Below are 24389 nucleotides of genomic sequence, written 5' to 3'. Positions count from 1 at the left end.
GTGCTTGACACACTAAGGGGTGACACGGATACTGGGACAAGATGTGACATAGTAAAGAAAAAGTATTTGATACTGTGAAAATTATTATTCTATGATTACAATTTGTCAGATTAAACAAAATACAGGTTAATGACAGCAGCTGCACAGATAAAGCTTGAGACTCTCTAACAGCCACCCCACCCCAAATCCACCACCATAAGTGGCCACATCTGCAGAATGTAGTAAGTATTAAAATGCAGATGATTGCTCAACGCTACAGTAAGTGTTGTACGTGTCGTCTGACGAGAAGGACATGGAACATACAGTGTGTTATGGTATAACAGCTGAGTGTGCAAGTGTTAGCAGTTGGGTTATAACACTCATCTCTTCCTGTTAATCAGAAGTATGATGCTGTAGAATAAAGCTGAACCACGATGATGATGTGTTTAAGAGAATTACAACAAGTTGTGGCAACATGACGTGGGAGGATGTGCCAGTGGTGTTAAATACTCTGCCATCCACAATCATCAACACTCTTCTACATTATCTGCAAACAATGCATGGACTGTGCCTTTGCCTATAAGAAATTTCAGAAGACTCCTAACAATGAGGGTCACGTGTATCGTGTTTGTGCTCCTCTTTCAAACATTACAGTGCTTGGCGTCAGATGGTACAGTATTACAACTTTTCATTTTAAACTTTTTTAAAGCCTTTTTTCAAAAGTTGTTACACAGTAGCTCATGCACATTGCATGGTATACCTATCTGTATGTCAGACTGTCCTAACCTTTACCACATGTCTGTCTTACTCTAGTCATGTAGATTTATAACAGTGTTATTTCGAGGGATTTGTGATTATTTTATAACAACTTTTTTCTAAATTCATTTCTGTTTAGTCTGTGAATCATTCTCAGTCATATTGTCCATATGATATGACATCAAATGAATAGAGCTGAAAAAACAATGATGATGATGAGGCCATGCAAATGGTTGATTGAAAGATTTTCTGATTTCTTTTGCATTATATACATAACAGAACTGTGTTTGGACATGTTTTCTCTGCAGATTCACCATTTCAACTAATTAACGAGGCCACTGGTTTTTGTTTGTACCACTGCTCTGACATACGCTGGACAACTGGTGATCGACTTCTGGTTCCATGGAGGAATAAGTGTCTTGGAGCTCAGGGGAACAGTGTGGGAAGTGATATAACTCTGTACGACTGTGATGAAACCAGTGAACTCCAAAAGTGGGAATGCAAGAATGAAACAGTGCTCGCTCTCAAAGGCCAGAAGCTTTACATTGAGCTCACTGGATATAATTCAGCTGTTCTCTCCAAAACAATTGGACCCAATAACCACCTCACAATTTCAGGGATGTCCAGTGGTGCTTGTTCAAGAACATACAGAGGTATACAGCACTGTTTAGTTTGTCTACAGTAACTCATGGCGATTCTTTTAGAATTTCAAGACTATAACTGGCCGAACAAGATTGACAGTTTTACAGATAATGTTTTAAAGGTGTGGGGTTATATATCAAACATCTATTTCACAGGAGATTTATGCTATATTTAACTTTAGCCAGCAGAAGGGCAAGCTAGTACTAATGCCTTTGAATTTAATGTTTAGTACCAAAATACTCATAATATTTTGATATAGTTTCAGTGAAATTATGAAATTGCATTCTTTTGAATAACCTATTACTGCAAGTAGTTAGGTAATCTGTCGTAATTTCTTATAAAATGCACATTTTTTCCAGGTACATTTACGCTCAGATTAATAAATTTTTTGTTTTGCTCTTTCGTTCTTGTTTTGTCTTTCAGAACGTTTCACCTTAGAGGGAAATGCGTTTGGAAAGCCCTGCATGTTTCCCTTTCTGTACAAAGACCAGTGGTACTCTGACTGTACCACATTTGACTCCTCAGACAAACGTCTTTGGTGTGCAGTTGAAACTAAATATGAGCATGAACTCTGGGGCTACTGTCCGACTAACTGTGAGTACTGACTCTAAGAACCACACTACTATACTGTACTGGGAGAAGGGTGCATGCTCATTTACAGTAACTCAAATGACCATAGCCTGCACAACAATAACACTCCTATGATTACTGCAAAATTGAATTTATGTTGGCCTTTGACATGAAATGTTGAACTGACTTGAGATCAGATAAAAATGCATACTTCACAGCTAAAGAGAACTGGAAAAAAGACATTACCACAGGAGCGAATTACCAACTCAACACGCAGTCAGCTCTGACGTGGTCCCAGGCTGATGCCAGCTGCAAACAGCAGAGTTCTTCTCTGCTGAGCATCACTGATCCTCACGAGAAGGCTTACATCACAGGTAAAGATGGTTGTTATGCTGTACTCCTAAGGCGGGTGATTATGGTTTGAGCCTTACACATTATCACTTTTGCTTTCATGTTCCTTTTTAAAACACACACTCACAGCACTACTCAGCGCGGGAGGTGGGGGAGAGGGGTACAAGCTATGGACTGGACTGACCCTGGATCTAGAACACGGCTGGCAGTGGTCTAACGGGAGGCCTTACCGTTACCTGAATTGGGACTCAGGTAGTTTTTTTTTTTCACCTCAGTACTTTCTGTTGCTATTCTGATGATGCAAAGACAAACTGTAGCTCTGATTTTTCCCATCTGCCTTCTTGTAGGTACAGTCAGTTGTAATTGAGATAATTTTTCTAAATACTTAAAAACCCTACAACTTATTTTCCTGTACGGTCATTCAACCTCAGTTAACCAAATTTTAACAAAAGTTCATGCTTGACAATTTCATATTAGTCCGATTTTTTTTCTGTGCATGCACACGCTATTGATGAAAACATGGATAAAATCTTGGGGTCATAGGTCACGTTAATTTTTTAATAAAAATTCCTTAATGTAAAGCACCCAGATAGCTTAGCTGGCTGAGCAGGCGACTGGGGCTATAAAGGGACTGTAGTCCCTGATGCAGCAGTCATGGTTTGAATCCAGCCCATGACTATTTACTGCACGTCATTCCCCCACTCTTCTACCCATGTTTCCTGTCTCTCCCTCTCCACTGTCCTATATAATAAAAAGGCCAAAAAATGAGTAAAAAAAGTTTTTAAAAAAATCCTTAAACAAGGTGGGGTCATGTCAATTTTTGTTTTGTTTTCTTCACACCAATCTGTGGATCCATGTTTGAAGTGTCATAATTTGAGAAATAATGTGGCTAAAGTCCTGAAATTCTACAGACTCACTGATATGTACATATGATCTTCAAAGCTACAACCCTGCTTTGATAGAATATTACAAATCAGATGATGGTGCAAATTTTGTCAAAAAAAGTCAACATTTCTGTCTACTCCAATATTCCACCAACAATGAATCCTTTATTATTCACCCTAAAAAGCAGTTTTTTTCCCCTGTGATTGGTACCAATAGGAGCTTTACAATGCACAGTATGCTGCCAGTCACACACATATTTTATGAGAAAAAAAAATTTGAATTCCATTATTTTGCAATTATGGCCAACACTAGGACGATCACTGAGCAAGTGTGAAAAATCATGGTTTTTCAACTCATAGTGCTTCAAATAATTTTATGAAAAGTAGTACCATAAGCAATATGTCAAACATATATGTATTTATTTTACTTATTTTTGATTTCTTTATCAAGTCTGTTTTAATTCTTTATAGCCTTGTTAGTATAGAGTTAGTCCCATAGAGACATTGTGTTGGGAAAGTAAGGGAAACAAATCACCTGACTGTATTCATGTTATCTCTATTTCCAATGAAACCTACTGTATTTAAACCTTAGCTTAGCAACTACTCGAAGGCCTGTGTTCCAGAGTAATAACTTGTGTAAGTTGAGAGCGTTAGATGTCTGACATGTATCATGACTCTGTATCATCATCCTTAATTCTGACCATCATCTTGTTTTAGGACATCCACTTTCAGATCCAGGACAAACCTGTGGAATCATTGATGGTGCTGTGCAGTATTCCTGGCAAAGTTCAAAATGCAATAAGAAGCTGGGCTACATTTGTTACAGTAAATCAGTTTCAGCTCCACCAACTGAAGGTAAAAGGAAAAGTCCTCCTCTTCTCTTTCTAACCAGAGTATTGCTATTCTGTTTCTTTGATTCTATTTCTTTGCTGTTCTTGTGATAAGCTGCTGAGACGGGATTTTGTTCAGCACACTGGATTCCCTACAATGGCCACTGTTTCCGCCTTGATCGTACTGAGAAAACGTGGTCTGATGCTCAGAAACAGTGCCGTAAGGAAGGAGGGGACCTTGTGAGCATCCGCAATGTGGAGGACCAAAGCTTTGTCATCTCTCAGCTTGGATATGGTACGGCACCAACAAACTGGTCTTTCCTCTGGTGCCATCATGTGGAAAAACTTTACGTAACCTTCTTCTTAGTGGTTTCCCCAACGTGCTAGTGACTGCTTCCATTTTTCCTCAGCTGTTAAAAATGGAAGTCAGTGGTGAAATGTAACTACATTTGCAAGTACATTTGCTTAAGTACTGTACTTAAGCATCATTATTAGGTCCTTCTCCTATACTTGAGTACTTATATTTTATGTTACTTTGAGTTTGTACTCCAATTTCAAGGGGAAATATTTAAATTTTTGGAATTATTTATGGCAGCATTTAAAATTTCACAATAAAACATGCCTTTACAAGATACAACACTTTGTTAAGCATTAAACTAGTGTTTCCCAACCTTTCTCATTTGACAGAAATACCAGTGTAGGTGTGTCTAGTTGTTATGTTTCACATGTTTGAGTTCTTGTCTGTTCCACCAAAGAGAGATATCTTCTCTCTGTTGGTGTAATCTAAAATGTGGCAGGGCAATATAGCTGACAAATATATTGCGCAGGAATAATGTGAGACTCCTTACCTTACAAGAGGACTTTACTGCAGTTGCAGCTTCAGTGCACAGCTGTCCTAAAACAGACAGGTGTCCTGCCTGTCCACTCATTACTTTTGTGATTTCTGTTTTAGGTCCAAAACTAACTTTTTATGTTACCCTTTTCATGAGCTTTCAGACACTTTCAGACAATCATTTTCTGTCCCCTGCATGTTTGCACATTTTACGTATGAGGGAATCCATCTGTAGGTCCAGTTAATTTTGCAGTGTCCCGATGTTACACCCAGATCTCTGGCTCAGTAAGCCTCCTCCAGAAATAATCACCAGAAATAGCCTTAAGCTGACACATAAAACACAAAACAAGCGTTACAGATTGAGCAGAGTGCCTCAAGAAAGTTACATGACAGATGATAGTTTTATTTTTCTTTTTTTCTCGCAGCATCCACTGATGAGCTTTGGATCGGACTGAATGACAGGAAGACAGAGGGGTTGTTTGACTGGAGTGACCACTCTACTGTTAGCTTTACTAGCTGGGAATATGGGAAACCAGCTGTTGCCACTGACCAACGTGACTGTGTTCTCATCAGGGGAGAGGTAAGGAATAGCATGTGGGCATGGTGATCACGCTAATATCTTGTAAAACTATCATTGTTTGTACAGTAACAAAAATTAACCAGCTGTTATAAGAAGTGGATTGGAAATGTATTTCCATATACTTACAGTATATGGAAATCCCTGTTCACCAGGGTTTTTTTTCTGGGGGTTTTCGTTGTTTGCACAAGGCTCTTGAGTTCTTATCAAGGGAAAAAAATTAGTGTGTTCCCAACTATGTGGCAACAGTCTGGGAGAGGCACTTTTCTGTTTCAACATTCTAACGCCTCTGCTTGCAAAGCAAGGCCAAACAGGAAAAGTTTTGTGTGTCATATTGAAGAACTTAACTGTCCAAAGCCCCGACCTCAGCCCCACTGAACTGGATTGCATAATGTGAGTCGAGCCTGATCATCCAACCTCACAAGTGTTCTTGTGGCTGAATGGAAACAAATTCTGCAATCAGGCTGAAAAATGTTGTAGAAAACCTACAATAGACACAGTTTTATATAGAAGTGATCAGCTATTACAAATAGGTGTCATATTTTGGTCTAAATGGCACAACTACACATGTTTGATGGGCTTTTTGTTTGATGATAAACACTGGAGTTTATCTCTTTTTTTTTTGGTACATTGAGGTTCTACATAAACATGACATTTCTGTCTTGCAGAGTGGGAACTGGGCTGACCGTGCATGTACGGAGAAACATGGCTTCATTTGTATGAAGACGAGTGCTTCTGAACCCTCTGGAGATGAAGTGGACCAGAATATAGGCTGCAAAACTGTGTGTGAACTTCTAATCTAATTTGTGAAAAAGTTAGAAATGTACTGTGCCCTAAGTTAAACCCTAAAGTTCTATCGTAGAGGTTGGATGTTGTACCTCAGTACTTCCATTACCAATGCATGTATACAGAAGAGCTGAGTCCAGATGCTGAATTAAATGTGAAATACACACTGTTGTGTGTTTGCATATAGTCATTGACTCTATCGAAGCTCTGGTGATGTTGTTCTGTTTTACATGTTTAAATTTTCTGATTCATGTACATGTCCTCAGATACACCCTATAACAACAGATTAAAGACATTTTTTGTTTCCTACAATCCAGGGTTGGAAAAGACACGGCTCGTACTGCTACTTTGTAGGAACCCAGACAAAGACGTTCAATGAAGCAAAAGACAACTGCAAGAGCTCAGATTCCTACTTGGCAGATGTTTCAACTGGGTAGGAACATTTATTCGGACTTCTAACATTTTATAAACATTCTAAACATTAGCATGATGCATTTTACTCATTCAGACATAACTCAATCAAAAGAAATTAATTTACATTATACAAAAGTGACCAAGAAATGTATTTCCAGGGTGGATAATGCCTTCCTGGTGAGCTTGGTGGGGCTGAGACCTGAGAAACACTTCTGGCTGGGGCTCTCCAACCAGAAGAACATTGATTTTTTTGAGTGGACCAACGCAAACTCAGTCAAATATACTCACTGGAATGCTGAAATGCCAGGTATGGAAAAATTTCCATTTCCCATTATGAGATGTGTTTGAATATGGCTTCACAAATGACAACTGACAGTTTCTCCTTTGACACTTGAAGGCCACCAACAGGGTTGTGTAGCTATGGCAACTGGGAGTTTTGCAGGCCTCTGGGATGTGTTGCCATGTACTAATAAGGAGAAGTACATCTGCAAACACCTGGCAGAGGGAGCAGTTTTAACCCCTATCCCACCAACTGTTCAATCTCCTAAGTGTGCAGATGGCTGGAATTCTTTGTTATCAAGAAGCTTCTGCTATCAGGTAAAATCCACACACGTGTACAACAAGGACAACACATACACCTGCACTTATCTTATATACACAAGACTGTAGTACTGTGTCTGCCTCTTCAATGCTGTCTGCACACACCATGGTAAAAAGCAGTTGCATTACAATTAGTGTTAACTGAACGCCATGTTTTCAGTCACCACAATGCTGACTAGAAAACAGACTTCCTGCAGTCTGTCAGTCACATGTACCTCAAGGTTCAATGAGCACCAGCTACTTCCATATGTAAATTTAGCCCATATAAATATACATGCAGTCATCCAAACACACAACAGTTATACAAAATACAATGGCGATGTACCACACAGTTGCACTTTTACCTTGAACCTAGAAGATCCCCAGTTCGCATCCCCGCCTTCCCGGGATCTTTCTGCATGGAGGTTGCATGTTCTCCCTGTGCATGCTGCTCCAGCTTCCCCCTACAGTCCAAAAACATGCTAAGGTTATTTGCTAACTCTAATTTGTCTATAGGTGTAAATGTTAGTGTGCTTGTTAGTCTCTATGTGTAGCCCTATGATAGACTGGTGGCCTGACCAGGGTGTCCCCTGCCTTTGCCCTAACTCAGCTGGGATAGACTCCAGCCCCGCTGCAAGCCAAATGAGTATTAAGTGGTGTATAGATAAAGGATGGATGGATGGATGTACCACAAAAGGCTCAACTTATATTAAGAATACTGGAATACTGACAGCAAACTTAGCAAACAAGAACAAAAGATAACATGAGTAGCAAAATCCTGGCAAAGCACCATGAGCCAAAACTCCTCCTAGCTGAAAGTAACAACTGAGTTGTATTAACGCAGTTTCATTTGTAAGGCATGATCCAGATGAACCTGACATCAAGTCCGTCAGCCCTCAGAACAGCCAGGAATACATCTCTGTGGTGGAGGTGGTGGTGGACACAGTGTCATGGATGTTTTTAGACTGTGGAACATGTCGTGCAGGGGCATTTGCTGGAGATGACAATAGGACAACATGAAAACACAGACCCCTGCCCAAGCACAGCATCTAATTTAGTCTTAATTTTCCTTTAGATGATGCTTCAAGCTCAAAGAGACACTACCACACCTTAAATCACAGTTGGTCTTCTTGAATTGTGTTTCAGATGTATTCAGAGATGAAGACCTGGTATGAGGCCAGAGATTACTGCAGAGCCATTGGAGGCGACCTGCTCAGCATCCACAGTGATGCTGAGCTAAAAACGCTACTACATCGGTACAGTATGACCTGCTCTATTATTAGAGTTATGCAAAAAGATTATCTACTGTAAAATACAACTACTTTCGATCCAAATCACACATTAGTGCTATTCACACCATTCTCACCCGTTTCAGTCAGATTAGTCTTGGTTTTTCATGAAAAAATATTAAGTTATAAGCATAATCATTTCCAGTGTATTGGAAATGGTAAATTATTAAATGTATATTCAATGGATTAAAAAGAGTACAAAACTATAGCAGCAAAATATAAATCATTTTATGCAGATTGCATGTTTAAATCATGAACTTAAATCTGCCCATTATAGCCATCTAACAGTCTGGATTGGACTTAGTGCCCCTAACCCAGTCACAGGTTATGTATGGAGCGATGGATCCCCAGTAAGTTCATACTTTTCTTTCTGTACAGTGGTTGTTTTTCATTTTGTATAGTCAATATGTTATTATAAATAGTTTTTGCAATGTAAATGCTAATAAATCAGTTTATGATTGTATGTTTCAGTGTTTGCTTTTGTTTACAGCTAAACTTCCAGCACTGGGAAGATGGAGAACCCAACAATAAAAATGACGTAGAATCTTGTGCTGAGTTTAAAGCATATGACTGGAGGGCAGCTGCTGGGTCATGGAACGATGTGCATTGTGAAAAGTACAACAGCTATGCTTGCCAGATCCAGAGAGGTGAATGGTCATGGTCATGTGGTTATGTTGTCTTTTTCATGTGTGTTTTGGTCATCATTACTCTGAGTTGGAGGTGGTCCCTATCACGTACATACTGTATTCAGAAATAAACACTGTGAATTCTTTCTTTGTCCTAACAGGAGTCACCCCAAAACCTCCTCCAGACCCCATCCCACCTGGTAAGTTACCATTCTGTACAAATATGTGACCACATAGACAGACAGTATTTTTACATGGTTGTTGAGCAATTTAACCACAGTTCTTTTTTTCTGCTACATCCTACAAACGCAATCTGTAAATTCACCAGAAAAGACAGTTTAACAAAAGTAGCATTTGCAAGCAGGCACAATATGAGTGAAATCTGATTTTGACCCCAGATTGATTGCATTGGACTAATTATCTCACTTTCTGTTGATAGTTGAGCTGCACATGCAGTTGGTCTGTATTCTGTACAGATAAAGATGCTGCACAGAGATGCAGATTAAAGAACAAGTAAATACAAGATACAGCATATTCCAGAATAGTGTGTTCATTTGAATGGAGAATCAGGGTTTGATATGTTCCCCTCTTTCACCACATCTTTCTCATCATAAGTAATGCACACAGCCTTGTCAATACTGGCAGGCAGGTCTGAATCCAAAATATTACTAAATGGACACAGATATTGTTCTTTTTCATAAGTGTTTTGTTTTTTTTTTTTAAATTTTTTTTTTTATCTCATCTACTTGCCTGTTACTGTTACTATGCTAAACATGGTGATAACATCAAAGCTAACTTGATAGCTACATGTTGTGGCCAATCAGTTGTATTATTTAAATGTAAAATATATCTTAAAACAGTAATATAAAAATACAATTTAAAAATTTTACTGACACTTAAAGAATTTTAGTTTGTCCAGTTTCATTTTCATTTTGTCTTGTATTGTTCAATTTAGATTTTTTTCTCATCAGTTCACTCAAGTTGTGGATAGTTGTAGAATGCAACTTATTTACCTCTGGCAGTATATAGCCATCAGTTGTCTAAGTTTAAGGATGTGGAGGTTTTTCTGTCACCACCTCACAGCGCGGCATAATTACTAGTAAGGGTTAATCAACATTGAGTCCTTCAGGCTACTGTGGTTAACATTCAGGCTTCACTGTTAACAATTTACATAGAAATTTCTTTCTGCTGAAGAAATAGTTCCTTTAAAAGCTGTTGATTGTAGAGTCTGTCCACCACAATAACAGTCTTTCCCTAACTTTAAACAAGTAGCAGGAATGGAGGAAATATCCATATTCTTTAGTTAAGTAAAAGTATCAACACAGCAATGTAAATATACATCAGAAGTAAAGATCCGATATCTAAAATCATACTGCATATGTGCAGCAAAATGTAGTTAGTATTAAAATAAAAATATTGATGTGGTTTGGTTACTGCTATTGGAGCATCACTGTCTCAGAAGCATACAAGTTGTAGCTACTGCAGGTCTGAGCAACTTTACCAGTTTTATATACGAGGTCAGCAGCTAAACGCAGGTCCATAAATATTTGGACATTGACACAATTTCCAGTATTTAGGCTCTATACACCACAATGGAGTTAAAATGAAACAATCAAGATGTGCTTTAAGTGCCAACTTTCAGCTTTAATTTGAGGGTCTTTACATCCAAATCAGGTGAACCATGTATGAATTACAGCACATTTTCTTTGTGCCCTCCACCTTTTTCAAGGACCATAAGTAATTGGAATTAGCAATAGGCAATTTTTTCTTGTGTTTGGGATTTTTAAAAAAAACTTAATTTTTGCTAAGATATTGGATCATTTGGAAATGTATTGTAATGAAACTATGTATGAAGTTTTGAGGGAAAAATTGAAAATGGTGGAACTGTTCACTCACAGACATCTGAAGCGTAAGTGGAACTTCACACTGCTTTTTGTAAGGCATGAGAAGTCGAAAAAGTTGGAAACTGTACTTTTAAAAAATTGCTATATTATCCACTGTGAAAAAGCTTCACCTGCAAAGTAACTGGAGCTGTTAGATAAATATAGTACAGTGGAAGGATAAAATGGGATAATATAGAATTGCTGAAGTATATGCTACAAAAAATGTGTATTTAAGTGCAGCTGTTTCTTACTTTCCACCACTGCCAAGGTGTGTGCTAAACGTGTTGTTTAAGGGCTTAATTTGAGCCATGTTTGTATTTTTATTTTCTTTTTTGCCCATTTTTTTTGCGTGTCTTTGAATTAACACAGTCATCTGACTTCATGCAGGAAACGTAATACATAGAAATCTTGCATGTATATTAAAGATGTATTCCATATTGCTGACACATTTTCAGAGTATAACACAACCTCTGATGGATGGCTAATATGGAAAGGGAATCAGTATTACTTTAACTCAGAAACAATGGCCATGGAAGGAGCACGTCGCTTCTGCCAGCAGAGACACGGTGACCTGGTAACTATCAACAGCGAAGCAGAAAGACTCTTTCTATGGAAACAGGTAAAGATAAATCTTTATTCTGCACTTAAAACTTAAAACAATTACTAATTAAATTACACTTGCCATGGCATTTAACTTGAGCACAAACTGAAGTGTGTATATTTTTGGTTTTACCCCTCTGTGCAGATATCCAGAAAGCACAGGTCTTCCTGGATTGGCCTGACTGTAGATCTTGACAGATCATTTCAGTGAGTATGAATTAAATGAGAAAAGGAAGACTTAGAAAAAGAAGCAGCAACATGATAACAACTATGACATTTATAGAATACACAGGTCATGTCACCAGTTTTTTAAAAAAAAGTACCATTAATGTTATTTCACTGCTGAATTTTAAAATACGTGATGTGAAAAGGTTGGTTTGATAGACAGATTTAAGTCTTTTTTTTTTGCATCCTGGTTTGTTGCTCCAGTGTCAGGTGTTAAATAATTTAAGTCAATCATTCCTTCATGTCAGATAGGTGTGTCTCATAGTGCAAACTTCAGAAAATACAGCAGTAGATTTCTATTCAGTCTCTGCATCTGAGAGAAGCAAATTCTCATTCTTGTCTATATTTTAGGAATCAATAGGCCAATCTAGAGCTACAATGATACCAATGATAAATTTAAGAAAAATGATTGATATTCTGTTTGTTCATTTCCATCTTCATGGTCACTGAAATGCTGCTATTTTAGGGTAAATACTTTAGGGATTACTCTTTCTGTTTGCATGTCTTTCCTAACAATGTTACTTGGACACTATAGTAAAAACTAAACAGCTATGGTGAAAATTAATATAACATTTGTGTTTCAGCTAAGATCTGATGGAAAGAGTTATATTACTGACAGTATAAACTGTCAGCAGGGTTACTGGTCTGGTTTAGGAGTTGAACTTGAAAAAAGACAAACACAAACATTTTGAGAATTTAGTGTAAAACCAGGGCTGCACAGTGGGGTAGTGGTTAGCACTTTCGCCTTGCAGCTAGAAGATCCCTGGTTCACGTCCCGGCTTTCCCGGGATCTTTCTGCATGGAGTTTGCATGTTCTCCCTGTGCATGCGTGGGTTCTCTCCGGGTACTCCGGCTTCCTCCCACAGTCCAAAAATATGCTGAGGTTAATTGATTATTCTAAATTGCCCGTAGGTGTGAATGTGAGAGTGATTGTTTGTCTTTGTATGTGGCCCTGCGACAGACTGGCGACCTGTCTAGGGTGTCCCCTGCCTTCGCCCTAGTCAGCTGGGATAGGCTCCAGCCCCCCGCGACCCTAGTGAGGATTAAGCGGTGTATAGATAATGGATGGATGGATAGTGTAAAACCACTATGTCATTGTGCTGGTAATATTGTCACAAGGAGCGGTTTGTGACCAAACTAATTTGCTTGTGTTTCATTGAGGTGGATGGATGGTTCTCAAGTGGTTTTTCAAAGGTGGGAAGAAGGTCAGCCTGATTTCAAGAACTATGATGAGAACTGTGCTGTCATGACATTTTATTCTGGTGAGTAAAACAAATTATGATTCACTTTATCAGACATACACTACCGTTCAAAAGTTTGGGGTCACCCAGACAATTTCATGTTTTCCATTAAAATTCACATTTTTTCATGTGCTAACATAACTGCACAAGGGTTTTCTAATCATCAGTTAGTCTTTCAACACCATTAGCTAACACAATGTAGCATTAGACTGGATGTCTGATTAATCTTCATTGAAAAAAATTGCTTTTCTTTCAAAAATAAGAACATTTCTAAACGACCCCCAACTTTTGAAAGGTAGTGTACATTAAACAATCCTGGTTAATTCAGCAAACCCAGTACTTACTGTAGTAAAAACTAGTGGGGTTTAATCTTACAGCAAACAGTCGCTGAGCAACCACTTTGTCAGAAAAACAAACAAAAGAGCAACTGGTATATCTGCTGTCGGTGCAGTAAAACAAACTGGCCCTGTTTTAATATCTGAGACAAGCAAAAAAAATGCAACCTCAAACTAGTTTTAAGGCTTATCATGGCATGAGTTCAAGTGAAGTTATCCTTCTGTGGATGCTTCATATAGATCTATTACAAAAAATGTAAAAACTAAACACTGACAAATCATAATGAAAATGACCATTGTCTTGCAGACATTGCACAGGATGGGCCATAAGTTTCCATACATAGGAAAAATAAACATTTTATGTTGGACAACCGTTTTTATTTATATAATGTGCTCTATATGGTTACATTCTTTCGAAAACACATATTAATACATGCTTTCCACTGTTGATGAACTTACATTAGCACAGTTGAAGTTATGCTTGAAATGGCGTTGATTATACGTTCCTTGAGATAATTTTTGTCTCGTATCTTCACCTGATACACCATGGCCTTCAAGTGCCCCCAAAGATAGCACCAAACGCATCTTCTAGGGTATCTGAAACATAAATCAATATACATTTTACATTTTCCTGTGTATGGAAACTTATGGCCCACCCTGTAGTCTTGTGAGGAACGACTGGCAAATAGCGCTAACCACAGTGATCCTTTAACTTCCCCAAAAATTATGCAACTACATCTAGTTAAAACCTCTGTACTATGCAAAAATAAATAATAAATGCAAAAGCCAAAAAGTCTAAAGTAAGAGGGCTGCATGAAGTTTAAGATAAAACTGCATTTGATTCCCACGCATGCATTGCATCCTGTGGATCACTTGTGCTTAGGACAGCCATCTAATTTCTGTCAATCAAAGTTACTAGGCTAAATACAGTCGAGAAGTAACACCTGAATGTAAGAGAATGGCTCGTGAGAAAAGTTGCCCATGAATAGATTCAGAAGAACTCTAACTTTTATCCATAGTTGATACTGAAGAAAAATGCTGGTTGTTTTGGGTGTTGATTTTAATTTCTTGGTCTCATCTACAGGTTTCTGGCACGATTACAACTGTGGGTATGAACATGGGTCCATTTGTAAGCGCAGTGACTCATTACCGGCTAACACCACTGTGGCACCCACAGTGCCTCCTAAAGGTGGCTGTCCAGTCCCCTGGAAGAAATTTCACTCTAAGGTTAGATGTCAGTTTTAAAAATGAGTGTTGAAGGACGGGAGAAAATGGATTGAAGAACACAACAGACAGTAGCTTTTTATCTAATGCATTCTGTTCTGTTTGCTTTAAGATATTTCACTGTATGAAGCTGAGATGCCAGTAATAAGTATATGTCTATATTTTAGAGAACTGTAAATTAACTTAGCATGTCTCAACTCCAGTGTTACAACATAATCAACAACCAGAATTTAACATGGGGAGGAGCGAGAGAAAAATGCCAACAAATGGGTGGAAATTTGGCCTCTATTTCTTCAAGACACGTGCAAGGTTTGTTTCATCCCCTCGATTCGGGTCTAATGTGTGTGCTTGAATTTATCTGATACTACAGCATACTATTATATATTGTAGAGTAGTTTTACAGTAAGAGAGTGTTGGAGTCATGGCTAAGCTGATGTACTTTAGCTGCAGTTAGTGTGGAGGGGTGGGTAGAGACAAAGGCGGAGACTTTCTCGAGGAATCAATTAATGTAGAGTTGCATTTAAGCCATTTTAAGGCAAGAAGGGATTATTCTCACTAGAGGGAAACTTTAAATCACCAAATGACAAATGTTTTAATATCAAATAAAAAAGCTGCACTTGGCAGAACTTGAGACTGAAACCACAAGTCAAATGCTGCTATCCCTACGAGGGATATGTGCTCCTAGTAATGAAGCTAGCTGTAAATGTTACTCATTTATGTTGTTGTGCGGTTATAGTAGATCTACATCTACTACAGTGTATAACTTCCAATTCTCAGCAAATACCTGAACCATCAATCATTTATGTAAATCATTTCAATTTTCAGTGTTTTTGATGTCCCAAATGGCCAATGCACCTACTACAGACCTTTGGATTGGTTTTCATAATTTACATAACGGTCGGTTTTTATGGACTGATGGCCGACCAAATTCATATGTCAACTTGGGTTTGGAGGTAAGCAGACACAATGTGAATTATGCTTTCGTGTGGTAACATTTAACTTTATAATTGACCTTCACTGCAGATATTGCTGTGTGTAAAAGCATAGCATGCATCCAGTAGATACAGTCGATAATATTTTTACTATTTTTAAGAGTCAAAAGTATTTGCAATATATATTACCATATATTTGGTTATTTACATTTAAAATCTTTGTTTGCACCGCAGATTTTCAGGAGGAGGTATGAGCCGTTTCTCTATCAACGAGACGTAAGTAGCTCTAAAAACTTTATTGAAGGGTACCATGGGACTTTCCTAATACTTTGGTGACAATTAGAGGACACTTTTGGGACACCCACAATTTCAATAGGTTGCAACAACAACTCAAAATATTGAGAAAATGTTTTGCGATTGCGGTTTCTCATTGTCAATATATTGGTCTCGAGATCAACAGAAAGCATTAACATAAATGAGATTCTTTACTCTGCTGAACCATATGGTATTTTCTTAAATAAATGTACTACTGTTCAAAAGTTTGGGGTCACTTAGAAATATTCTTATTTTTCAAGGAAAAACAGTTTTTTTTTTCAATGAAGATAACATTAAATGAATCAGGAATACAGTCTAGACATTGTTAATGTGGTAAATGACTATTCTAGCTGGAAATGGCTGATTTTTAATGGAATATCTACAAAGGGGTACAGAGGAACATTTCCAGCAACCATCACTCCTGTGTTCTAATGCTACATTGTGTTAGCTAACTGTGTTGAAAGACTAACTGATGTTTATTATCATATATTTGGTTATTACATTTAACATCTCTGTTTGCACTGCAGGTTTTCAGGAGGAGGTATGCACGGTTCCGCTATCAACGAGACGTAAGTAACTCCAAAAACGTAATTGAAGGGTACCATGGGATTTTTCCTAATAATTTGTTGACAATTAGAGGACACTTTTGGGACACCCACAATTTTAGTACGGTACAACAACTCAATATACTGAGAAAAATTTTTGCGACCGCAGTTTCACATTGTCAATATATTGGTCTTGACATCAACAGAAAGCATTAACATAAATGAGATTCTTTACTCTGCTGAACCATACGGTATTTTCTTAAATGTTATCATCAGCACAGTTTATTAGTGTGGTTTTCATTCTTTGAAATAATTACTATTATTACATTTTAGCTTCTGTGATCCTATAATTCAGCACATGTATTAAATATATGTAAACACATAGTGAAAATGGCCTGCTTGGCCATACTCTTATTAAATTTTCTGACAGTTTTTAATTGTGAGTCAAAGCCCAGATTTGAATAACCACACAGGAACGTTTAACTCATGAAGATAAGGGGCTTGTTGGGTTTGTAAACTTTGTAAACAGGCTAATGTTCATTAAAAAAATGGATAAGCAACTTATCCTCAATGCCAAAATGGTTCAACTTTAAGTTATTACCTTGTAAATGCTAGGTAATATCCCAATATGTTTGTATGTTATTATAAATTAGCCCATATTAAATATTTGAGGCAACTAATGCATTTTTAAATCTGACCAAATGCAATGAGGTACAACGACACAAGACTTTTAGCTTTGTTGTGTAGCAGACCCTTACTGAACATAAAACTACTGAATTTCTTCAGAGAATACTGGAAGAAATTAATATCTGCAGCCTGTTAATACTAAAATGATCTTGGTCTACATACAGTCATGAACAAAAGTTTATATACACTTTGAAAGACCATGGCTATCATGACAGTCATGAGTTTCCAGGTGCTCCTGGTAGCCATCTACTTCTGGTCGTATCTTTGACCGTTCTTCTTGACAGAACTGCTGCAGTTCATCTAAATTTGTTGACTTTCTGGTACAGGCTTCTTTCTCCATCCCAGTCCACAGGTTCTTGATGAAATTTAAGTCAGGACTTTGGCGAGACCTTATGTCTAGCCTGATCTAACCACTTCTTTACCAGTTTTGATGTGTGTTTGGAGTCATTGTCTTGCTGAAACACCCAACTGCGACGAAGATCCAACCTTGTGGCTGTAGATTTGAGTTGGTAATCCTCCTATGAGATTATTCAATTTACTTTGTGTAAAGCATCACTTCCACTGGCAGCAAAACAGCCCCAGAACTGCCACCACCATGCTGGACTGTAAGTTTGGTAGTTTTGGGCCTCACCTCCTCTCCTCCATATTGCTGGTTATTGTGGCCAAACAATTTTTGTTTCATCTAACCACAGACCTTTCCTCCAGAAGGCCCTGTCTTTGACCATGTAATCAGCAGCAAACTTTAAGCTCCATGTGACTTTCCTAACTTAGCAACTAGGGTTTTTTTGTTGCTGTGTGCATATTTTCACCCAGCAGATTTTGTCATTTTTCTAGAAGATCTCTACTATCTATGACAGAAAATGTATGATTGTTTGGGGGTTTTTTTGTGAGAAAGAGATGCATGTTTCAATGATTCCGTCATAAAAATTAAGACCTGTAGGAGTCACTGGACGCTGAAGACTGTCACAATATACATTGTCTTTACAAGCAGACGTAAACTTACTCCTAATGGCAAAACTTCTATAAAAAGGAGTAGTAAATGTTTTTCTACGTATTTTTTCTATGGTATCATAGGCTTTTAGTGAACAAGAACAGAATTTTTTTGCCATCATAATGATCCTATATACAACTACCAGTACTCCTTTTCTTCATTAATAAGTCTTTGTTTCAACAGAAAAATTGTGCTGTGATCAATACCGATCCTTCACTTGGTATCGGTAAATGGAAACCAAAGTCCTGCAACGACACAAATGGATTTGTCTGTCTTCGAAATGTCGGTGAGCAAATTTTCCACCTCAGACAGATGGGGAAATACCAATGATTTTAAAACTCAATCTGTAATTTCTAATCTGCTAATCTATTAGCCACGCTACTGAGTCTGTCACTAAACCATTTCAATGAACCCAGTAAGACTCTCTCTGGCTTGCCCCCCCACCCCCCCCACCCCCCCCACCCCAGTATATATAAATTATGTGAAGTGAAGCATAAAATTCATATAAAACAGAGCTATGTTTTCATTGTTAGTAATAACTACCTTCAACACTAATCGTATTGAAACTAGGTTGCATGCAATTTCTCAGTTCTGTAAGTAATATGTTCCAGTGATGAAGACTGTGATACAATTTGTATTTCAACAATAAAATTTCCATAATTGCTGTACAGCATTTTAAAACTATAAAATACACTTGTTATCTTTCTCATCCTAAACAGTCCAATCTCTCCCGGACTCCCCTGAACCAACAATCCCTACCAGCTATATCAAAATACTTAATGACTCTGTCAAGGTTGTTCCTCAACAAATGGACTGGGATGCAGCAAAAAAGAACTGTGACGGTGATGGTGCCAACCTTGCTAGCCTGCGAAATGAGTGGATGCAGGTTTATGTCGAATTGTTGGCTTTCAGTCTCAAGGCCCCTCTGTGGATTGGACTCAACAAAATGCAGGTATGGTTCTAAAAACTTCTAAGAAAATGTACATTTGCAAATATAGACTGCTGTAGAAAGTCATACCGAAGTAACTGTTACTCCAGGCTACACTGACTTGTTCCAAAGAATATTTTTACTTAACAAATTGCTATGAGTGTGAACTATTACAGTAGAAAACCCCTCAATGCTCTTAAACGGTGTATATATATATATATATATATATATATATATATATATATATATATATATATATATATATATATATATATATATATATATATATATATATATATATATATATAGTGACACTAATGGCACAACGCAGGAACATGGGAATTAGGTCTTTTTTTTCTGAAAGCATGGTGACATGCTGATGTGTAGCAAGTTTACAATCTTAGTTTACCATGTTAGTATGTTAAAAACAAATAGTTGACAAGGAAACTAAGTCCTGTCTGATTAATCTGTGTTTTCAGACCAATGGTTATTTCAGATTTGTTGATGGCTGGCACATATCACATCCTTACTGGGGTGAAAATGAACCAAGCACAAACAGAGCTTGTGTCTACGTGGATGTGGATGGAAAATGGAAGACTGCTGACTGCAATCAGACCATGAACAGTGTTTGCATGAAGTCTACAGGTACAACCACAAACAGGCTAATGTTCATTAAAAAAAAATAGATAAGCAACTTATCCTCAGTGCCAAAATGGTTCAACTGTAAGTTATTACCTTGTAAATGCTAGGTAATATCCTGATAAGTTTGTTTGGCATTGTTTTAATATAAGATGCGATTCCAAAATGTAAATGATATGAACTGAACACTTTTGTTTCCATATTTATAGATGCTACATAGGGTTTTTTGTCTACAATACTGTACTATTGTACAACACTTGAAATGCATTTAATACACTGTTTTTTAAGTATAAAAATATGAACGAATTGATCCCATTGACATTGCTGTCTTTTACTGACAGATGTGCCACCACCAGAACCAACAGGTTTTCCAGGAGTTTGTCCTCAAGACCCAGATTTAACAAACACACGAGAAAGATATTTTTGGAAACCATATAGGGGATACTGTTACATATTTTTCCTAGAGACAGCGAGGTGGACAAATGCAGCTTCTAGCTGTGTCAGACATGGTAAGTGCTTTCTTTGAAAGATAGTTTTAGTCAGTAAATTTTTTTATAGTTTCTATGTTTTATGGTTAATTTATTTTTTAAAATGGAACAGTTCGCATTAATGAACATTTACATGTAAATACAAGAGATTATAGCCATATGGCTAATTTCCATCTTGAGTCCCATTAGCAGGTTAAAAATAAAAAAATGCAGATAACATCGTACCATAGCTGAACAAAGACATACAAAAAAGAAAAAAACAAGCAACAAACAACAACATAGTGCACACAAACCGACAAAAGCTGGGGGACCAAGGTAAGCCACCAAGCAATAATTAATTCACATGTACATGTGATTGTATTAGAAATATCCCTTTGTTTCTATTGTACATAACCCTCTATCACTATTGCACATCGTTATACTACACTTACCCCTATTACATCTGTCCCTCTGTCAGTGTGACACATGATTCCACTACATATATCCCTCTGACACTATTACACATAATTGTACTGGACATTTCCCATTGTCACTATTGCGCATGATAGCATTGCACATTTCTCTTAATCACGCTTTATTTTTTTAACTTGTTTTACTTACAACTACTTTCTCATCCTGTGAAGGTGGAACGCTTGCCAGCATTGAAGATTCCTCTGAGCAAGAGTTTATACAAAACAATGTGAAGGCATTTGAGGACAGCCACTCATCTTTCTGGATGGGCCTGTTTAAAACTCACAAAGGTACAGTCACATTGTCTGATCTACGAAATATCCAGCTCTACTGCAAGAAAAAGAGAAACATTCAACAACTAATGACAATGATATATTAACGTAAAGTTGTTTTTGTAAGTAATGCTTTGGTTTGAAAATAATTAGTTTTTCAAGTACGCAAGTATGGCTGATTTCTACATTATAGCACAACACGTCAGTTATTTGTCTATTTGTCTCCAGCGGAGTGGCTGTGGTTGGACAGGACCGTCATGGATTACACTAAGTGGGGAGAGGGCCAACCCAGTTATTCCACCTTTGGAGAGATTAGCACATCAGATGGGACATGGAAGGCAGGCAATGACTATTATTACAGACCATACATCTGCAAAACAGCCAAAGGTAAAACAATTCTTCTTTAACTCAATTTGAACTGTAATAATATCTCTTCATAATGCTAAGATCAGACAATACAAAATAATTTTGAGGGATTTGGTAATTGCAGAGTTATTCACTTTGACAGCTGGTGCTAATGGTGCAATTTGGGCAGGGCAAACAAACTGTAAATTGCATGGTCAATAATGTGGGATCATGACGGACAGGTGATGTAACCATGTATCACAAGTAGGGTAGACAGTAAAACCACTGTTTAGCCTCTGCAAAAAAAGGCAATCCAATACAGTCAAGCCCTTTTCACAGATGAGATACTTAACATTGCTCCTTCATTAATCAATGGCAGTCTGTCATGCACACATTGGTCATGTTTCCATTATTATTCCTCATGGCTTCATATAGACATATCCATCACAGTGACAGAGAGAGCTGCAGTATGCACATGAAATTCATCATTTACATAAAAGTAAATAATGCACCAAGTGATGTATAACACATACTAATGCAATGACAAACCCAATACAAAATCTACACCAGCACGGATGCAATACCTAGGCATGCAAAAAAAAGCAAGCAAAGATGTATTTTTATGATCTGGTAGCTGAGCAAGAGAGAGATGAAGTGGTATAAAAGATCATACACCTGCAAAACACCCGTATCTCTCAGCCAACATTGACAGAGGAGGCAGACTGCATGTTGGGAACTGTTGTCTGTCAGCTGTTTGTCATTCTTGACTTCCATGAGGCATATAGCACTGATTGGGAACAAGGGACGGTTATGATTAATTGTCAGTCAGTTAATTGCAAATAAGAATTTAATCAATTAAGAATATATTAACTGATACAGCAGAACATGAGGGACATGCACATCAGAAAATGTATCGTAGATTACTTCTAGTACCTGCTTTCACTGCCAGGTAGAACCCTTTACTGTTTAATGAGATGGAGTTACAGGTGTACTGACCACCTGTGAGGGTCAAATTAAATGAGCACTTCTCTGCTGTCTAACTACTAACTGTGACAGTCATGTTGATGAAGTCTGCAGCTTCAGGTTGTGGCTGTCAGGTAGCTTTCTGGTTTAGCTAGCTGTAGCTCGCTAAAGTAAAAAGGCTTGTACATAAACCATATTTTTGAGAAATTAACTCAGGATGAAAGCTGAGATACTAGTAGTGCTAGCATTAAGAAGCAGCTCGACTGATTACGTGCTTTCAACAACATTAAAAGTAAAGGGGTAAAGTGTATCAGCAATCAATTTTAGAGGTGGCAGCAAATACTGACAGATTTCCTGGATAGATAACATTGCTGCAACAGTATTTGTAGATGTCTGTTCCAGCTGAGCTGCGTTTTTTTTTTTTTTTTTTTTTTATTAATTGTTGAAATGAATTTGTTGAACTGCATTTTGAATTATGTCATGGTTTTTGTAATTCACTTTATAAGTTAATTTGTCATGTAACCTAATGTTCTCAAATTCCTTATGAGCTCATTTTGTACTAAATATTAAGTGTCAGTGGTTAAAAAAAATGCTTTTAGCAAAGAAAAACCATTATTGATTGTTAATGTGGCAGACTGTCAGTAAAGGAAACTGTTACTGTGTGTTATAATTTTGGTATACAGTTGTAAATATAATTAAAGCATGTTATTTAATCATTTTTCCTTTATTTTTCCTCAATAGTATTACCACCAAAGCCATCACCATCACCTAGTAAGTAACGCCTCTATATCTTCTTCATTTCATTCAAAATTGGGGCAAGATTCTTCAGGCTGATCACAATCTGCTTTCAATCTGTGTAGAAGCTGTATCCAAAGATCCTCCTCGTGACCACAAAATTTTGGCAGTTGTGGTGGTCATTGCTGGGCTTGCAGTCGGGGTGGTCATTGCCTTCTTCGTCTTTAAGAAGCGTGGTCATCCATTACCCTTCCCTGACAGTTTAACCACCTTTGACAACCCACTTTTCTTCAACAATAAGCAGCCCCAGCCTGATCTGGTCGACACTAATAAACTGATCGAGAATGCAGAGGAAGAGCACTCTGAACTTGTGGTAACTACGTAATTCATTAAAAAAAAAAAAAAAACAAACTCAGAATCTAATCGTAGATATTCTATAGTAAGGGCCCACAGTTCATGGTCCATTTGTTTGATCGATGGTTTTACAGTATGTTCTGACAGTTTGAAAAGAGCTGGCATTAATTTGTTAAAATAGCCAATTTCCCACTATTGAGAACTCAGCCACATGGTTTTATTACGACTAAGAAGAAACTGATTTTTTCTTCATTGATTGACTGTACTGTGAAGACCTGTTGTTCTCCTTCACTGTAACTTCTTGTACTGTGTATGTTTACAGTTGATACAGAACAGCTACTGTATGAAGCAAGGGTAAAATGGTATAGAAAAGTCATAGTTTGGTATGTAGCTCGGTTTCGTGGTGATGGTTTGCAATATTTTCAGTACAGCTTAAAAAAAGAAATGCATAAAATAACATTTTGTTGTGAAAATATAAGCCTTCGAAACTGGTACTAATTCATACTGTAACTGTGCATGTTCATGCTGTTAATAGGAAAAAATAAATGACACAAACAACAGTTGTTCATTTTTGTTGTGGGCAACATGCTAGTCTTTAGCCTAGTATGTTGCCCACCTCTCTTGCCACATTTTCGCTTTGTCCCTTAGCTGCGCCCCTCACCTGAGGTTGTTGTGTTCACGCAAAGACATCTGCCTCCGTGGGTGCTTTCTTTCAGTCGTCAAAAAGTTCCGAGACCGTCCTTACCAAAAACCATACCAGATTTAAATTTGGCCGCCATCCCTTTCAATTCAATTCAATTCAATTTTATTTATATAGCGCCAGTTACAGTCAAATTGTCTTGAGACGCTTTACAGAACCCATATGCCTGACCCCCAGAGCAAGCCAAAAGGCGACAGTGGCAAGGAGTAGCCTCTTGTGCTTCAGTGTAGCGCTGCCAGGTACTGAAGTCTTCTTCTATGAACATGTCAAGCATCATCTCCGACTAGTGATAAATCTCCTCCAGTGCCTCAAACTGGGAAAGCAAGAGAAAAGCGACAGATTCACAAATCTAGTGGGATGGTTGGGCAGGTGGACTGGAAGATTATATTATTGTAGGGAAAAAAATACACCTGTGTGTATTC

The 24389-nt window shown here is 37.7% G+C and overlaps 1 protein-coding gene across 1 annotated transcript; it reads left to right on the top strand.

Moving 5' to 3' along the window:
• Positions 1-585: 585 nt before the first annotated feature.
• Positions 586-23804, top strand: LOC111586473 (macrophage mannose receptor 1-like). The gene is made up of 32 exons (XM_055014306.1): positions 586-649; positions 1044-1388; positions 1801-1971; positions 2166-2321; positions 2428-2550; positions 3900-4037; positions 4128-4307; positions 5270-5424; positions 6090-6203; positions 6525-6640; positions 6780-6928; positions 7019-7218; positions 8347-8441; positions 8734-8839; positions 8980-9136; positions 9277-9315; positions 11454-11617; positions 11744-11805; positions 12985-13085; positions 14484-14626; positions 14827-14932; positions 15449-15576; positions 15790-15831; positions 16398-16439; positions 18277-18379; positions 18813-19045; positions 19501-19666; positions 20002-20169; positions 20772-20888; positions 21099-21257; positions 22920-22949; positions 23039-23804. The coding sequence occupies exons 1-32, from the start codon at positions 586-588 to the stop codon at positions 23296-23298; spliced, it is 4332 nt and encodes a 1443-aa protein (XP_054870281.1). The 3' UTR covers positions 23299-23804.
• The last annotated feature ends 585 nt before the right edge of the window (positions 23805-24389 follow it).

Source organism: Amphiprion ocellaris, chromosome 10, assembly GCF_022539595.1.
Source record: "Amphiprion ocellaris isolate individual 3 ecotype Okinawa chromosome 10, ASM2253959v1, whole genome shotgun sequence".
NCBI lineage: Eukaryota > Metazoa > Chordata > Actinopteri > Pomacentridae > Amphiprion > Amphiprion ocellaris.
This window is presented reverse-complemented; position numbering and strand designations above follow the sequence as displayed.